At 33.2% G+C, this 16870-nt stretch overlaps 1 protein-coding gene and 1 long non-coding RNA gene across 4 annotated transcripts in view; one reads left to right on the forward strand and one right to left on the reverse strand.

Annotated features, from left to right (window-relative positions):
• Positions 1–1586: 1586 nt before the first annotated feature.
• LOC127868039 (uncharacterized) overlaps positions 1587–16870 on the forward strand; it is a 68361-nt gene continuing 53077 nt past the window's right edge. The window contains exons 1-3 of one of the 3 annotated variants that reach the window (XM_052409600.1): positions 1587–1772; positions 7352–7513; positions 8339–8690. In XM_052409600.1, coding sequence (XP_052265560.1) covers positions 1613–1772; positions 7352–7513; positions 8339–8562 — 546 coding nt within the window. In that variant the 5' untranslated portion in view covers positions 1587–1612 and the 3' untranslated portion in view covers positions 8563–8690. Of the gene's footprint in view, positions 1773–7351; positions 7514–8338; positions 8691–16870 lie in introns of those variants that run through there. The other 2 variants (XM_052409601.1, XM_052409602.1) reach the window with 2 other exon arrangements.
• Positions 11333–13783, reverse strand: LOC127868042 (uncharacterized). The gene is made up of 2 exons (XR_008043859.1): positions 13640–13783; positions 11333–11959 (listed from the first exon to the last, which is right to left on the reverse strand). It is a non-coding gene; the product is annotated as an uncharacterized LOC127868042 (long non-coding RNA).

A 16870-nucleotide genomic window follows, 5' to 3' on the forward strand; every position in this document is an offset into this window, starting at 1 on the left:
CATAATATCACTTTAAGAATTTTGTTTTTATATTGTTACATTTTGGTCTGCATTATGAACTACCGAGTGGAAGGCCGTTTTTATTTTTTGCAATCTTTAACACTTTCATGTTCGTAAATCAAAACAAGAACAGGATCAAATTGACATGAACATTTGAATGACTATTTTCCAAGTTACACTGGCGCTGTACTTGCTTTTTCATCTTGTGATAGGCAATTTAATAAAATTCTAATTTCAGAAGACAGGGAAGTACCCAGTATGCGCATGTGAAGATGATTTGAAAAGCAGATAACTTAATACATTAGCTAGCCACATTGAAACTTTTACCGTAATCAGACCATATTGGATTGAATAATTCACAAGAATGTTGTGACATTCCATCTGGTTATTAAGTCTCGAGGACGGGATTTGATCCGGTGAGTTTTACACACACACACTAACTTTCTTATCGTGGCGTTCATAAATAAATTAAAAGCCACTGTTTTAATTATGCTATTGGTGAGCAAAGAACAGAGCGTGAATTAAACCATTTATAGAAAAAAATCAGGAGGCCAGACTTTCCGTTCCAGAAATTGCAAAGAGATAGAACTATCAAGGCGATTGTATTGCTTCCAAACAAAGACTGATGTTCTCACGGCATCGGGGATTGTGTTGGTCTTCGTAGAAATGCTAAATTCGTTGATAAATGACATAGGAATAAAAAATATGTAATTACGCGGTGAGGCCGAGATATAGCCGAGTGCTATGGTACCACATGGAGAGCATGCATCGATGTTAATAGTTGCCTATAGCCTGACATAGAATCGCAAAAATGTAATTGCTGTGGCGAGCTGCTGCGACAGTCAGGGATAATAGGAGCGGTGTTTTATCAATATTTGGAATATATCTTCCACCTATTTTGCAAGAGCGTATCATATGAACTATGACAATCGAATGCGCTATCTATACACTCTTCTTTCTGGGTGTTTTTAAATAAATATTGTTTTTCCTTGAGTGTACTTCCTTTGAATGAGTATGAACCTGTATATTAACGGAAAATTGTATTTATCATTGGAGATATTAGAAATGGACATTTTTGTATAATTTATACTAAGAAAAGTGATATTTTACCAACTGTCTCAGTGAACAGTGTTGAAACAACAAACTTCTATTTGTGTGTGGATAAAAATATCGGTTGCAGTACACAGAAATAGAAATGATTGATAAAAATATCGGTCTTCGTGCGTCCACAAGGTGTTTTACATCGTACTCTACATATGAAATACATAACGCTTGTCGATAACTTAATTCATTCCCAATGCTTGATTGCGATTTTCTAACAAAATAAAGAAAACATTTGTAAATGAAATGAATTGTTTAAAGCATTATGTTGTACTTTAAGATATCGTTTAATGATTGGTTGAGGTTAGGTTTATTCACTATGCAAGTATTGAATTGTGTTGCGTGCTTGAAAACACCATAATTATATCACGTTACTTGTGCGGCGAAACAATTTATAAATTACGGCAGAATTTTCCAAATGGCGTATTTTTATTGGGAGCTAAAACTGTTATATTTAACAACAGAATACAAAACAAAGAAGGAGACATGAAGAATAGTTCAGTTGAAAATTATGATCAAAATAATTCCGGTTGACAAGCAAAACATTTATGCGACGTGTTTTCAAGGTATATTGTGCAAAATGAAACGCTTACCACGCAAAGGCAGACACGTGTCTTGGACAATGTGTTTCTTTGTTGGACTAGGATTTATATATGCAATAATTCATACAGGTAAGTACATTCAGAAACCAAAATAGCGTGCTACATAATGTGCAATTTTATTTTGTTAATTGAAATAACAAATTTATTGGTGTCTTGTTGTTATTATTTGTTCGTTTTAAATTTAACCTTCAGACATTAAAGAACAAATGTCAATGCTTTACCTGATAGTTATGTGTATGGATTGAAACACTGAAAATGAAATAATTTAATGATTATCTAAAAACTGAACATGCAGCTGCACTAGCAGAAAAGGAACCGTATCACAAGTCGTCGAGCCTATTTCACCAGTTGTTATAACTCATAATATTACTTTACATTTCATTTCGATTGCTCCCTTTATAAAACAAACTCACGATCGTGTGATCTTATTGCAGAACCGTGCGTATTTGATCGATACGACAATGATAAAAACAAGCATTGGATATTGAATGTGATTTTACCTTTAATAATACACAACATAGTAATAGCATTAACCGTACAAGTTCGCATTATATTCTCGATACAAATTTGGAACATACGACCTGAGCTGGTAACTTGAAACACTGCAATATAAAGTATTTGACAAAGGTCCGAGATACATGTACCTTGTAGTGTTAACTTGGAGTCTCATTGAACTAGCAGACAATAAGTAAAACTATCATTAACTATGCAAGGATTTCGTAGCTAGCACAAAACAAAAAAACAAACGCATTGAATTCGGTCTATGTATTGCGCTTGTTCGACATTTGTCATATATGTTCTATATACTTATGATCCGGAGTTAAAATAATAGTAGTCGTCGTAAAATGTGAATGAACATATACTATATACACACCCGTGCATAACGAGGGCAAACTTTAAGAAAAAATAACTCCATGATCTAACATTTGAACCTTTTAAAAATCATGATGGTATTAAATAATGCGTATAGACTACGGCTTTGCTTCTTTCAATCATGATCAATTATGATGTACATATTAATCTCGTCCAAGATTAACTGGTCGGTAAACGAGTGAACTTTGCCTCATTAATATTATTCCCAATGACATTTGTTTATGCGCTTTAAGAGTTTCCCTAGCGTTATATATTATGCGGCGATCAGAATCTATTATCAACACGAAATCCCTACTTGTCAACGCAAATCTCCATGGATTGTTTAATAACTAACAATCGAAAGAACTTTCGCGTATGTATTTTACAACCAAATTCTCGTTTAGGATTCTCGTTTTTATAATTAATTAATGTAACGCAAATTAAACCCTTTTCGCACATTAAGCATTAGATAATTTTAAAACATTGACCCACTTATAAAAGTAATTACTTTGTTAAGAAACAATTCCATGAGTTTACTTGCGTGTTAATAAATAACATTTCTTACCAATAACAACATCGATATAACATGTCCTGCATTTTGCTGTTGTGTGCCTTCCCCAGAAACATGCGCATGCGCTTTACCTTACACTGTATGTTATTTATTTATTATAAAAAATGCAACGGGCAGGCTGATCATCGTTTAACTTAGCATTGCTTGGCCGCAAACAATCTACATATTAAATAGGTAAGTAAATATGTCGCAAGGAGTGCTTCTGGTTGATAAGGTTTATATGTTTGGATTGAACATTTACAATTTTATTAAATAATATAACTATAACAAGTATATAACGAATAAATAGGACAGATCCGTGGGCATTTAGTGTGCACACACTGGTCTTTAATGAACGTTTTCATTACGCTGCCATGGTATTAGACACATCAAGTGCAACTTATTGTTGTGAAATATTTTGTAAAAATACGAGCAGTTATTTCAAAACACATACCTCATCATATTTCCCCTAGTAATCATACCTAAATGATAGGTACAAAAACAACATCTTCAATAAACCATAAATCAACCAAAATTCCTACCTAGCTAAATCTTGTTGGAGATGCACTTCAGATAAATTTTATCCATTTTTATAGATGTATCGGTCTCTTTATGTCTGCTGTATTCAAAACAATCTCCCATACTCGTTTTTTTTCAATAAATGCATGTATTTTCAGCAAAAAAACGCAATAAAAACGTATGCATGTCGTGGAACAGGAAATTTTTATTTTTGATACAATTTGTAATTAAAACAAATCTTATTTTGCTTGAATAATTATCAGCTTATTCACTAGGAACATACAAACATATAGTTTATATTTTAAAGTACTCGCACGTGTATTGTAAACGAAATTTAGGTAGTATGTACAAATAAAGCCGTAACAATTCACCATACAGCATTATGTTTATTTGGTGCATTATGTCAAATTGTAACGTACTCATTCTATGGTTTTTCTTGTATGCTTTTTTATTATTGGTTTGGTCGATAGGGAATATTTTACTTACTTAATTTATGAAACTGTATGCTTTAACACATAACGTACTTTTTGAAGCATTTGTATTGCATGTTTACAACTTGTTTTGCAATGGCTTACTTGAACTGATTGCCGAGAGTGCACATATGAAAATACCAGATCTACTTGTTTACGATGAACAATATTGGAGAACACCTTTGAAGAACATCACACATTGTAAACAATGGTCCTAAATGTTATATTCATAAGCAAGGTTTTAAGACGCATTTGTCTTACTAGACCTTTTGTAAAAATAAGAATATATTGTGGGCAATACAGCCAATAAGTTTCGATAATTGCAAGATAATTGCCATTATTGTCTTGGTATCTGTCATTTTTTTGATAGCTAAACATCTTTAGTGTAATACATGATTGGATTATTGTCTAATTACAGTCGTCGTTTATTCTGTGGCATGTAATTTAATGATATAAAAACGAATAACGTGTTTAAACAAAACTGACTTCTCCTCCACTTTAATCAACTCAACAATCTTTATCTGGTTGAATTAATTTTCTACAAAACTATAGCTTGATAACTCAACGATTTATGATGCCTAACCTATAAACTGTTAAAATTGTGGACAGATTATCAGGTCAGCAAAAATCATTGTATCATGTACTTTCCCATGTGTTATTTATGAAATACATTAATAGCGCCCATACAATAAAAACATATAGTTATATCAGTGAAATAAATATAAACTTGATTTACACTCTAGGAATTGTAGCCGAAAATTATTTTACATTAATAACATATAAGTGCGCAGTGTTTATAACTGATTACCCTGTAAATGTATTGCAATGTACATGTAGGGTCAAACAAATAAAGCTGTAATCACTACAGATAGCCTAACATATTCCGGTACAGATTTCAATATACTGTATATTCAATCTGCTCAGTTAAATGCAATCGCGTCTTAATGCATCGCTTAACTAGCTCTGACTAACTACAGTAATGTAATTTGAGCTGGCCCAGTGCAGTTATTACTTATTTTTTTACGTATTATACGTACGATTTTGACCAAGTGTTATCAGCCGATCCGTGAATTTCACATTTTGTGCCATTCATCGAAAACATGCCACGGTATACATATATATATGTTGTGAATAATTAATGACGCTAAGAAAAAACAATACAATCGCAGTCAATATGTATTTATATTAACCAGCGTCCCATCGTGTTCGGTAAAACAAAAACAGAAACTGAAATCAATGTTAATGCAACATACTTTTTCTGGTTGAAAAGATATGTGTTTTTATAATATAGCTGTTCGCATAAACAATATCCCTTATGTTGATAAGTATTTATGTGACAATTTCTACGAATTTTCTTCTGCACTGATTCTATTTAATGAAGATAAATGTATACAGTACTTATAATTATGTAACATTTGCTCTGCAGTTGTCAATTCTTCCGCAGAATTTACAGAGAAACATTTTCACATATTACATCTATCGTTTCAGTTTTATTCCATTTAACAACACGTGATAATGAACGAATTAGATTCATATATGCGTTTAATTTTGTCGCAAATCGGATATTTGAATCTGCGAAAGCTTTTGCATTCACACAAAATTTAAATGCGGACTTAATTGAAATGAAACAAAATATTTGCAAATTAAAACTGTAAACGCACATAAACGTGATAATCTGTTTCTTTGCCAAACGTATGTTTCTAACAAAAGCATCGTATGTTACACACGTATGGTTTAAGATTGACATGAAACGCGTGTACCTTTGTAGTGAAAGACATAGAGATACTTGAACACGTAAAAATATATTTCTGCGAACAAAAATGCACTTGCATGAACATCACAACATTATGATGTCACACAACACAGGCATTAGTCCACTGTATATGATAAAGAAAACAAAATATCTGAAAACTTTTAACTCTTGTCAAAAAATAGTTTATGTGTCGTAAATGCAAAATACATGTATTATATTGAATTTGATACAATTATACAGCAATTTGCCCGTTGTTATAACTTTTAGAAACCCTAACACCACCAGAAATACAAGGCCACATATGCAAATCCAAGATGTTTATACATTAGCGAGACCTCTGAAACCGAATTTTTTTTTCGCATTTGTGTGTGTTTTTCTTTTAAATATTGTGTCCTTAGTACAGATATTAATCTTGACTGGAAAATGTGTTCATCAAAATGGAGGAACCATAGGTTTTCCCAGCTGATCATCTAAGCAAGTTTAATTTTGATTGGGAAATACGCCTACTTCTAAGATTGTTTCTAGTTTGAGCAGTTTACTAAATCACTATATATACTATCGAACCACAAAAGCAATCGGTATTATTGTATCACAAAAAGTATGTGACTCTGGCAACTCCATCCAGTTTTAAACATTAAGCCGCAAGATCAAGATTCTGAGACGCAAAACTACATGTAACTACCCGTTCACTTGAAGGCTTAAGTGATTTCTTATAACATGCAACATACATCGCAAATATTTTAAAATAGTATTTAAATACTATTTAATAAAACATTGAATTCACGAAAGTATCTTCATCGATCGTCAATTTAACTGGGCATAAAGATTTGAGCAAGTTTGCCAAGACAGTTTAATATTTATCTTTCAGAAAAAAGAGCATACGCATACTTCTTAAACAAAGCTTTTTCATTGGACACGTTTAATAGGTGTATCTTTTTATACATTCATTTCATTCATTAATATATGCAGTACTTTCATGATATGAAATAAACATGTATTTGGACGTGTCAGTACCTAATTTAAGTGTATGTTGTTTGGTCTTCACACAATTGACAGACAATGCGAACATCAACTTCACATGTAAAGACATTAGCTATCATATCATTGGCGATGCAATGTCTGTATTATATCGGGTATTTGCAATTCACAATATTTAATTCATTTTATAACAAATAGTCATCTGGTTCTATCACAATCATGAGGCTAAGAATTTTGAAAGACGTTTATGCACAATATTTGTAATCTCTATAGATTCTTATGGTATACCGTGGTAATTATGCTAATATGTACCTTTCTCTTGCAACATACTTTATTTGATATTGGCTTGAAAACTTAATTCTTACTTTATTAATTTTTACTTTATTCTTAAAGATTGCTTGTAAAACTCTTTAAACTTAATGGACTTTTCTTCCAGAGCCTTTAATATGACTTTTTCACTTTAAGTCTATGTTTTCGACTTATAAAATGCTTTTCAGGAAATTGATTTCCTGTTTGTTTCTTTCAGCGGCCGCCATTGACTGCTACCACTGTGCCTCTCTCCAAGGTGACCACCAGGAGTGTGAGGATGTGTTTGCTCGGGACATCACCACTGAGCACTTGATTGCCCGGGATTGCATGACTGGTTATTGGAAAGGCAGTCACTGTATCAAACTCAAGGGCAAACGAAGTGAGTCGTTATTTTTGTTGCGTATTTGTACTTGTTCTACTGGACAAGTCGAACGTTTCGTACCGTTTTGATATAGTTCTTTGAAATTACATAATTATATCAATATAACAAAAACAAAATACAAATTCACTCGATATCACAAATTTGATTTTCAATTATGAAAACGATCGAAATCTGTGCTTAAATTAAAATATTCATTTCATTTCAAGTTAAAGCGTGGTTTACTTGTAACAGCGACATGCAGAACTAATAGATGAATATATAATTTGTTTCAGGTTAAACCTTAAAGTATCGATTAATACCTGCCAGTATTACTTTATTTCGATCTCTAAAGATTCCGCGATATACGCCTGGATAAGTGGGTAACAGACATATTGATTGTTGATCTCTCATCTTAAATAGAACGGTTTAATAGTGTTCATATGATAGTTTCTGTCTTTAAAAATTATATTTCAAGACAGAAAGATATACTTTACTTCAAAATTACTTGTTTAAATTCCAATCAGTAGTTTTTATGCATTTGATACATACCCATATCGCCCTATTGGTGCAAAAAGGCACCATGTGCCTTCTAATTTCCATGTCATATGGTACCGTATTGCACCGATGAGTCAATATTATACATTCATAAGTACACCTCAAACAACATCCTCGCCTGACACATGGAGATACATAGTCGATTGAATTTCAATATTAAGATTCATCATATTTCATTTAATATAATTATGAATATTGTCTTCAACAAGAAGTTTAAAAGCAGGTCATCTGGGTCTCTCTAAAATTATGTAGCTAGTTATTTAGTCACAATTCCACGTCTCTTTTAAGTGGACGGAACATCGATTTTGATTCGCCAGTGTGCAGTGTCTGACTGGGGCAGTCATTGTGGACTTATTGAGTTCGATGCCAAAGGTAACGATAACTTCGAGGACATCGACGGTTGCTTGGAAACGTGTGACTACGACGGTTGTAATCTAGCAACGACGCCATTGTATGGTACTGCAATTATCATGTCATCTGTGACGTTTTGTCTTCTTCAAATGCCAACTTGAACATTAAAAAAAAAAGAAACATTAAAAAGTGGTTGTTTCCATTATATAAATAAGTTTATGACATCCTTAAACATCGTTTATCATTTCATACATTCCTTTATAAAGACTGCTAACAATAATAGTTATGATTAAAGAGCCAAAATTCTCATTACATAATATTTGTCTTTTTCGAGTCAAACAAATCCATAAAACAAAAAAGTGTTTTTAAGAATATATGATAATCTAGAATATTAAACATAAGAATTGGTCCTGATCGAAATATTAAAACAATATTTAAAGATAAGACACAATGTAGTGCTTTCGCTTCAATGAGCATTTACTTTTTACAGCTGTTGCAAACAGAAACGTTCCAATGGATGTTGTAAATATTTTACATGGTATATGCAATATGTCTTGTGTCGATGTTAACGTATAATGTTTAAGTATAAATCAATTATTTAATTAAATACAAAAGAATGTAATGCATTAACAAACTTGTATTTTATTGTGTGATACAATTATTTACATAGATAAAAATGTGTATATCTGTTTCACAATATATGATTATAAAATAACCATGGTTGTTTTTCGGAAATGAAGACAGTGTTGTTTTATTTTAATGTGAGTTAATGTTTTAACTAATTGTTTACACGTAAAACATGCACATTCGCTTAGTATTATAGCAAAATTGCGTGCTCAAAGGACAATGCAATTATAAATGTCGAACAAACTAAGCATGTCGTTGTTAATGATGAGACAAACATAAGCATAATTTATCGGTGCACACAGTGTTTTCAGTGGAACATGTTATAAACTGAATTTGTAACTGTTTATACTAGGATTATAAAGTTATAGTCGTGTAAGCTTCTCTGATTTTAGACGTTGTTATATTTTTAAGTTTTATTTTACATTATTGTCCAATTAAAGATTTAGCGAGTATTTATGGCATATGGCTTACACACAAATCTTATATTGCTTGTTGTTTATATGCCGACCTATTTTTTTCTTTCCTTAGTATCGGTTTAGAGCGCTTATAAGGCCTTGCGCACAATGAATGGTATACCTTTTAATGAGTATGATGATATATGATAATAATTATATCTGCACAATAGAATGTTCAAACCTGTTATAATTTCAAATATGTGTTAATCACTTAACATAGCGCATAAAATTTATGTAATTATTCGCATTCATTAATTGTTATTCGTAAAAATTTACACAGTAAATGAGAATGTATCAAACGCATGGCTCGTTTTGTATAAAAAACACACGGTCGGTGTGTAATTTGTTACAATCTTAAAATGCCTTTTACTCGTGCATTTAAATCGGTTGATGTCAAGTAAGTTCAATTGTTTTTATACTGATTTCAACAATTACCTGAGCCGCAACGATCTTTACTATTATAGGCGAAAAAGGTAAAGTGTTGAACATTACATGTTTGAAGTGGATAAACACTAATAAGCATAACAAAACAACGCGCTCCTCAGATTCGGTTTTTCACATCCATAGTTTCATCCGCGCGGCTTTTGGATTTACGTCTAGTAAGACCGTAATACTTATCGATTGATTAAAAAGACTTCTGAGATTGCATGGTATTGAACTAAATAGATGTATAAAACGAGCTTACACGTTTGAAGTACTTTTAAAAAACTTACCCTATAAATAGATATTATTTCACAGAAACAACAATTTATTCGTAATTTTGAGTCGTTTGCAACTAATGATTTTATGTTGTAATTCTGGAGATTCAGATTACATCTCTGAATGTCAGATACGACTCATATTTCAGGAAAAGTTTGGGAATACAACGAAAATAAATTGTGTAGATATTTTAAATTAACAAATTGTCCCTTAAATTGTATTTTAATAATCAAGCTGCTCTGGCAAATTATATTATTTCGCGATTTCACATCCAGCACTTCTATTTGAAAGGCGAAATTGTGTTATCTCGGGAGAAACGTAACGTAATCTCATGTTCCCATGTCGCTGACATAAAGCAATCATGTTTGTTCTTCGGTTAAATTGGCTGTCTGTAATTAGAAATGAAATGCCGGCGAGTATAAAGATAATCCAAACATTCTGAAATATTAAACCGAGATATGCAACTTTCCTTTGATTTTAAAATGTTATTTATAAACTTAATCAGCAATCAACCGATTTTTTATATACTGCTATAGTGAGTATTATGTGATTTTATTAAATGAATAACAAATTTAAAACACGTGAATTATTATATGGAACACATTATCATGCTTAACGGTTTTCAATACAGGGTTTTCAATACAGGGTTTTCGCTACTCATTCCATAACGTATTCGAGAAAACATTCCACTGCTTTCTATTATCATACCAGGTATGTTTAAAAGCAGAGAACGTTTTCTGAAATATTTTAGTATTACAGATCTTGATGTATTTATGTTGGATTAAACACGGTTGTGTAACCACTGTTTAAACTGTATGAAAGAGTTACAATGTAATACGTCCAACGGATCGCTTACTAACACAATTCCTGAACTCGTTTGATAAAATATGGTATGATATGACAACTCGTGCCAGATCCTATATTTATAAGATGTAATATAAATCTGCCGCTATGACTATACACCTACATATTAAATATAATCTTTCTCTCATTACTCTTATCGTTCCTGGACCATAAGTTCGACATGCCTGAGGAACCATTATTGTAGAGGCCAAGAACTAAACCCAAACTGCCACCTAGCATTACATGGGCAAGCCTATATGAAAACTCCGATGAATAACCCTTTTCACACAGTAAATATAAACTCAACTAAATTTTTACTTTTTATTAAAGGACCTTATAACATAAAAACAAAACAAATGGTTCTGGCATATAATGTCTCGACTCCAAGCAGCAAGGGCCACCTGCGAACATGGCAAGCCCAAACTAACTGCATATAACTAACTGCACAAATAAATTGTATATGAGTGCTGACTCCGGGTGACGGCCATCAGCACTCCCAACAAAATCATATATATTTTCCCCAAAAAATGTGCCAGGTAAAAAGCGTCCATCCGGCACTGATTGCCAAGGAACTGTTAACTTCAAGTGACTGTCGACGAACCCGAGGTGTCCGAACTGCCCCATCGGAAGTGGAGTCGTGACCGACCTGTATCCGACGTTTGGTACTCTGCGTCTACACGGCGAACTGAAAAACGCAACTCAAACCAGCAGAATATGTAATATACTAAAACCAAATCTAGTACGGAAAACAATCAGTTTCCCCTTATGTTATTAAAATTAATGTGGACAGGCAAATAAAACTTAAAATAAAACTATATTTACCCTAAGCCTGACCAAATTTTTAAATATATAACGGACGCAGTAAAGTGTGACAGAACAACACTGTGTAAAAACAAACTACATGGGTTGGGTGGGAGGGGAGAAAATGTACAACCTTTTGTTTGTGTAGATAACAATTAGAAAGAAATTTTAAATCTGTAAAATTCGCTACTTCGGTTAAAAAACACCAACAATAAGAAAACTGAAAAACCAGCCCAGCAGTGGCCCAACGATAAACAGGTCTATTATTTAGTAATAGACCATATTATTGTAGAGGCCAAGAACTAAACCCAAACTGCCACCTAGCATTACATGGGCAAGCCTATATGAAAACTCCGATGAATAACCCTTTTCACACAGTAAATATAAACTCAACTAAATTTTTACTTTTTATTAAAGGACCTTATAACATAAAAACATAAAAAATGGTTCTGGCATATAATGTCTCGACTCCAAGCAGCAAGGGTCACCTGCGAACACGGCAAGCCCTAACTAACTGCAAATAACTAACTGCACAAATAAATTGTATATGAGTGCTGACTCCGGGTGACGGCCATCAGCACTCCCAACAAAATCATATATATTTTCCCCCAAAAATGTGCCAGGTAAAATGCGTCCATCCGGCACTGATTGCCATATGGCCACCCAACAACGCTGACCCAGCGGCCCAAATGCCCCAACCTCGAAACCAGCTGGGCCAGAGATGACGGGTGGCCACTGCCAAAACTTTGGCTGCAGGGCGGATGGACGCATGCTTGGAGTACAGCTGGTCGGGTTGATGGCCGGACTGTTGGTTTGAAGACCATTGGCCGAGTCGATGGCTGGGGGTGAGAGGCAGCTGGACAGGCTGTTGGTTGAGAGGCAGCTGGACAGGCTGTTGGTTGGGAGGCAGCTGATCAGGCATTTGGGTGGAAGGCAGCTGACGGGGTTGTTGGCTGGTGCCAGGTAGGTTTTGGCTGGGATGCTGGTGTCGTTTGACCGACGGACGGCGCCTTTTCCGGTTTCGCGTTTCCATGTGTGCAATAAAATAAACAATAAAGATAATAAGTAAATACCGAAAAAAGCCATATTTGGCTTATAGCTAACCCACTATAATAATTAACAAACCTTTTAGAGATGTATTGCATATGAACTAAAACGTTACTCAACAAACTGTCTTGGTAATTATAAATAAATGCGCCATAAGACCACCTCTTAACTGCAGTAAGTACCGACTATTGCCGCATTGCCACAATTAAGTTCCTTTTACTATTTCTACATAAAAACCAACATTCATTTAAAGTGTTTATGATAAACCTGAACATAGTGCCCGCCCTAATTGAATCTGAAGCAACCCACTCTCCAGAAATTGAATAATAACGCTAAATATATTTTGACATTTTTGTGCTGACCAAAAGTAATATGTTTGTTTAACACGCCACGGGAATTCCTTTATTTCGATTGAAATTTACCCTCTTACTGCCAGTGAGATATTAGCCTATTTTCAGAAAATAAGTATAACATGTTTATTTCACTGAATACACGAATGCATATCAACTACGTTTTCTCATAAAGCTTGAAATTGTTTTTGCTCTTACTACAATTGCTTAGATCAGACGCCATGTGACCGATCCACTTTTTCCCCACCACTGTACAGAAATCCGTAAACTACAGCCCGTAAACTCAGCATCCATCATAAATATCACAAGAATTGCTAAGAAACACCTTTTAACTACCGGCTTTTAACTTTATTTTACATATTTAATAAACGTTTACTAGAATAGATTAGAAATAATTAAAGGAGAAAATTTACAACCTTTTGTTTGTGTAGATAACAATGAGAAAGAAATTTTAAATCTGTAAAATTCGCTACTTCGGTTAAAAAACACCAACAATAAGAAAACTGAAAAACCAGCCCAGCAGTGGCCCAACAATAAACAGGTCTATTATTTAGTAATAGACCATATCATTTGCCAGGCCGATATAGATAATGATTTTTTGCCCGCATTGAGCAGGCGTTAAAAAGGGATGATTAAATGTCCGCTATTATTTCCAAGACAAACAGAGGACTAATTGCCTTGAGATTCCACAAACTAGAAATAGTTGATTGACAATAATTCGATTTAATCGGACATATTTCTGCGTATAGGTTATACGATATACGATAAATCATTGTTCATATCTGTCAACAAGCGTACTAATTGTCGGTTAAATTGTGTGCTGTCATCTCCAAATGCGATGCTTTCCATGATTACTTGAACATGTGATATATATACCATTTGAATTACCGCGCTTGGTTTAATAGCATGACAGCAGCACACAAGTCGTTACTTCGGCAAGATATGAATCATATTCATATTTATAAATATAGTGTGTATGGTTAAAAATACGAATTAACACAAAGCATGGTACAATTTACAATGAAAAGTATGTTTCTTAATTAATTTTCAACGATAAAATTTTTTTAAACGCATTTATGGTTCGGCCCATAGCCCGTTTTATTTGATTTAGATTAAAAATAAATCATCAATGTGAAGCTCCTGGTTTAGATATACCGAATGGAGAGAAAACACAGGGAACGTTATTCTGCACTTTAACAATTAATGTCTGAGTCTTATTTCTTGGAAGTAATTATGTGGTCCTCTTCCATTAACTCCATCGATGAATAACCTGTATAGGATAATCAACAATGTGAAGCTCCTGGTTTAGATATACCGAATGGAGAGAAAACACAGGGAACGTTATTCTGCACTTTAACAATTAATGTCTGAGCCTTATTTCTTGGAAGTAATTATGTGGTCCTCTTCCATAAACTTCTTCGATGAATAACCTGTATAGGATATGCCCCGTCATCGTAGAAGTTATGCAATATGTGTAGCGCACACTTTATTTGGCAAACACAAATCATATATTACTAATAGTATCAGTTTAAGCATGCGAATATATGCAACATATTCATATCAATTATTTATTTTCAGACAAGGTACGAACTAACGGTATATGGATACGTATCTTAAAATTAATAAGTCAACGTTCGAACATAAAATGTTTACAATAACATTTCCTTTTTCATAGCGGTTAACGTTCTGTATCACTCTTATAGAAGAATATGTATTTTGGACGACCCGCAGAACTTTTGTTTCACACTAATTGGATATCTTCAAGCATACATAATGCCTGGGATTGACAAGTTCTTTAACAGGCATTGTTTCCACGAAATGAACACAACACTCGGAAAATAGAGTTAGCTCAAGTACTTCTACGTTAATGCAAAACTCAATTTGTAATAATTCTTTATTCAATTACTTTGTAAAATATAGGTGTCGGATTGATTGGCTCCTTTACCAAGCGGCATCGTGAGTGGTTATAAAATGAACCAGAGACCAACTTGACCTCACAAAAGTTTTACAGCTATTAAATAAGATTCAACTATTTAACTCAAAACTGATGTATTATTTTTATATTTTTTTATGGCATATTACATGACGTTTTGACCATGTTGCGTGTTTGTTTATCTTCACACACCTTGTAATTAAATTGCTCCTTACACATATCTAATTACATGTGTACAATAAGAACATAGTATTTAATCAAACATGTATGTATTGTTGCAATGAAATGTATTATTAATTTGTTTAATCATAAACTATTATTTTGTAAACACTGAATGCTTACTATGTCCAATTGGGCATTGGCCTTCTGGATGTATTGTTTAATCAACTTATATAAAAAACTTGTATATAATCAAGTTTATGTTTGTGTTAAAGGACAGTAACTTTACAATACATATTTATAAAGTATATTGATATCAAATATAAGCTTTAACAAAATGACAACTTCAACTAATGAGACATTTAAGTTTTACATTTTAGGTCACCTTTAAAACACCACTAATATATTTTGTAGATCATCAAATAATAGCAATTCAGCATTGATACAATTTTACAGCCCTCCTTTACATACTGTTATGACAGACAGCATCTTTGAATTCAAATTATTTTTGGTTTATAAGACCAGTGCGTTGTTTTAATAGTGCAACTTCTTTTGAATGTACATGATAGTAAGTGTTACAAACAGTACATACGGGGCAAGGATATTTTCCGCAGACCTTACTATGTATTTAGAAAACTGTCCGACTCACTTTCAGAAGAGAGTGTAGATGCATGAGCAAATCAGTTATTAAATAATATTTTTAAATTTCTTTATATTTTAAATAACATTTACTAGTTATAACTATTTTTTGTTCCAAATGGCCGGCTTATTCAATTCTAGGGGGTCAAACATGACCCCGGCATTTTAATGGCAGAGCAACCACTGCAAGTCGTGTAATGAAATGTAAATACAAAAGTACAAACACTCGCTGACTCTTAACCTGCAATATTTCGAAGACGTAAACCATGATATATCTGTGTTTGTTGACAAACATATGCGTTTAACGCGGGTAAAACACTCTGAAGTTATTCTAAAAGTGCAGAACGACGCGTTTGTAACGCAATTACCTTGTCTCAAGCTTCTAACATAACACAATCAGGTTCTTCTTAAATTGGTTGTAGTTCGTTTCCCCGGAGAACAGTGGATCAATGATTAACTTGACACGTACAATCTTAACTTACGGAAAAAATAATAAAGGAATGTGATTAGAAAGATGTTTATGTGTAGTGTTCATATCTTTAATGTACTTATTATTTAACATGAACACTTGCGATTTGTGTAATATAGTTTTAGTTTGTGTTGATGTTGTTTTATCAACACTTATACGAATATACAATAATAACCACTTTTAGTCCGTACAAACATGAAATCGAATCCGAGGCCGAATTCTTGCTATGCAATGAGGTTTGTTTTTACATGTATATGCATCGCAAATTGCTCTAAAATAAATTGCATTTTGTCCACATTTTACTGGAAATTTCCTTGTTATAGTGTTTTCAACGTTTACCAATGATTGTGGTTGATTTAGTGGTTTGGTTCTTCCATTGTATTCTTAATATAAATTGTCAGGTTCAGCTGTTTCTTGCCGTCCAAATGTTTTGTCACGGAAAGTATT

Source organism: Dreissena polymorpha, chromosome 2 (genome assembly GCF_020536995.1).
Source record: "Dreissena polymorpha isolate Duluth1 chromosome 2, UMN_Dpol_1.0, whole genome shotgun sequence".
Classification (NCBI taxonomy): Eukaryota; Metazoa; Mollusca; class Bivalvia; order Myida; family Dreissenidae; genus Dreissena; species Dreissena polymorpha.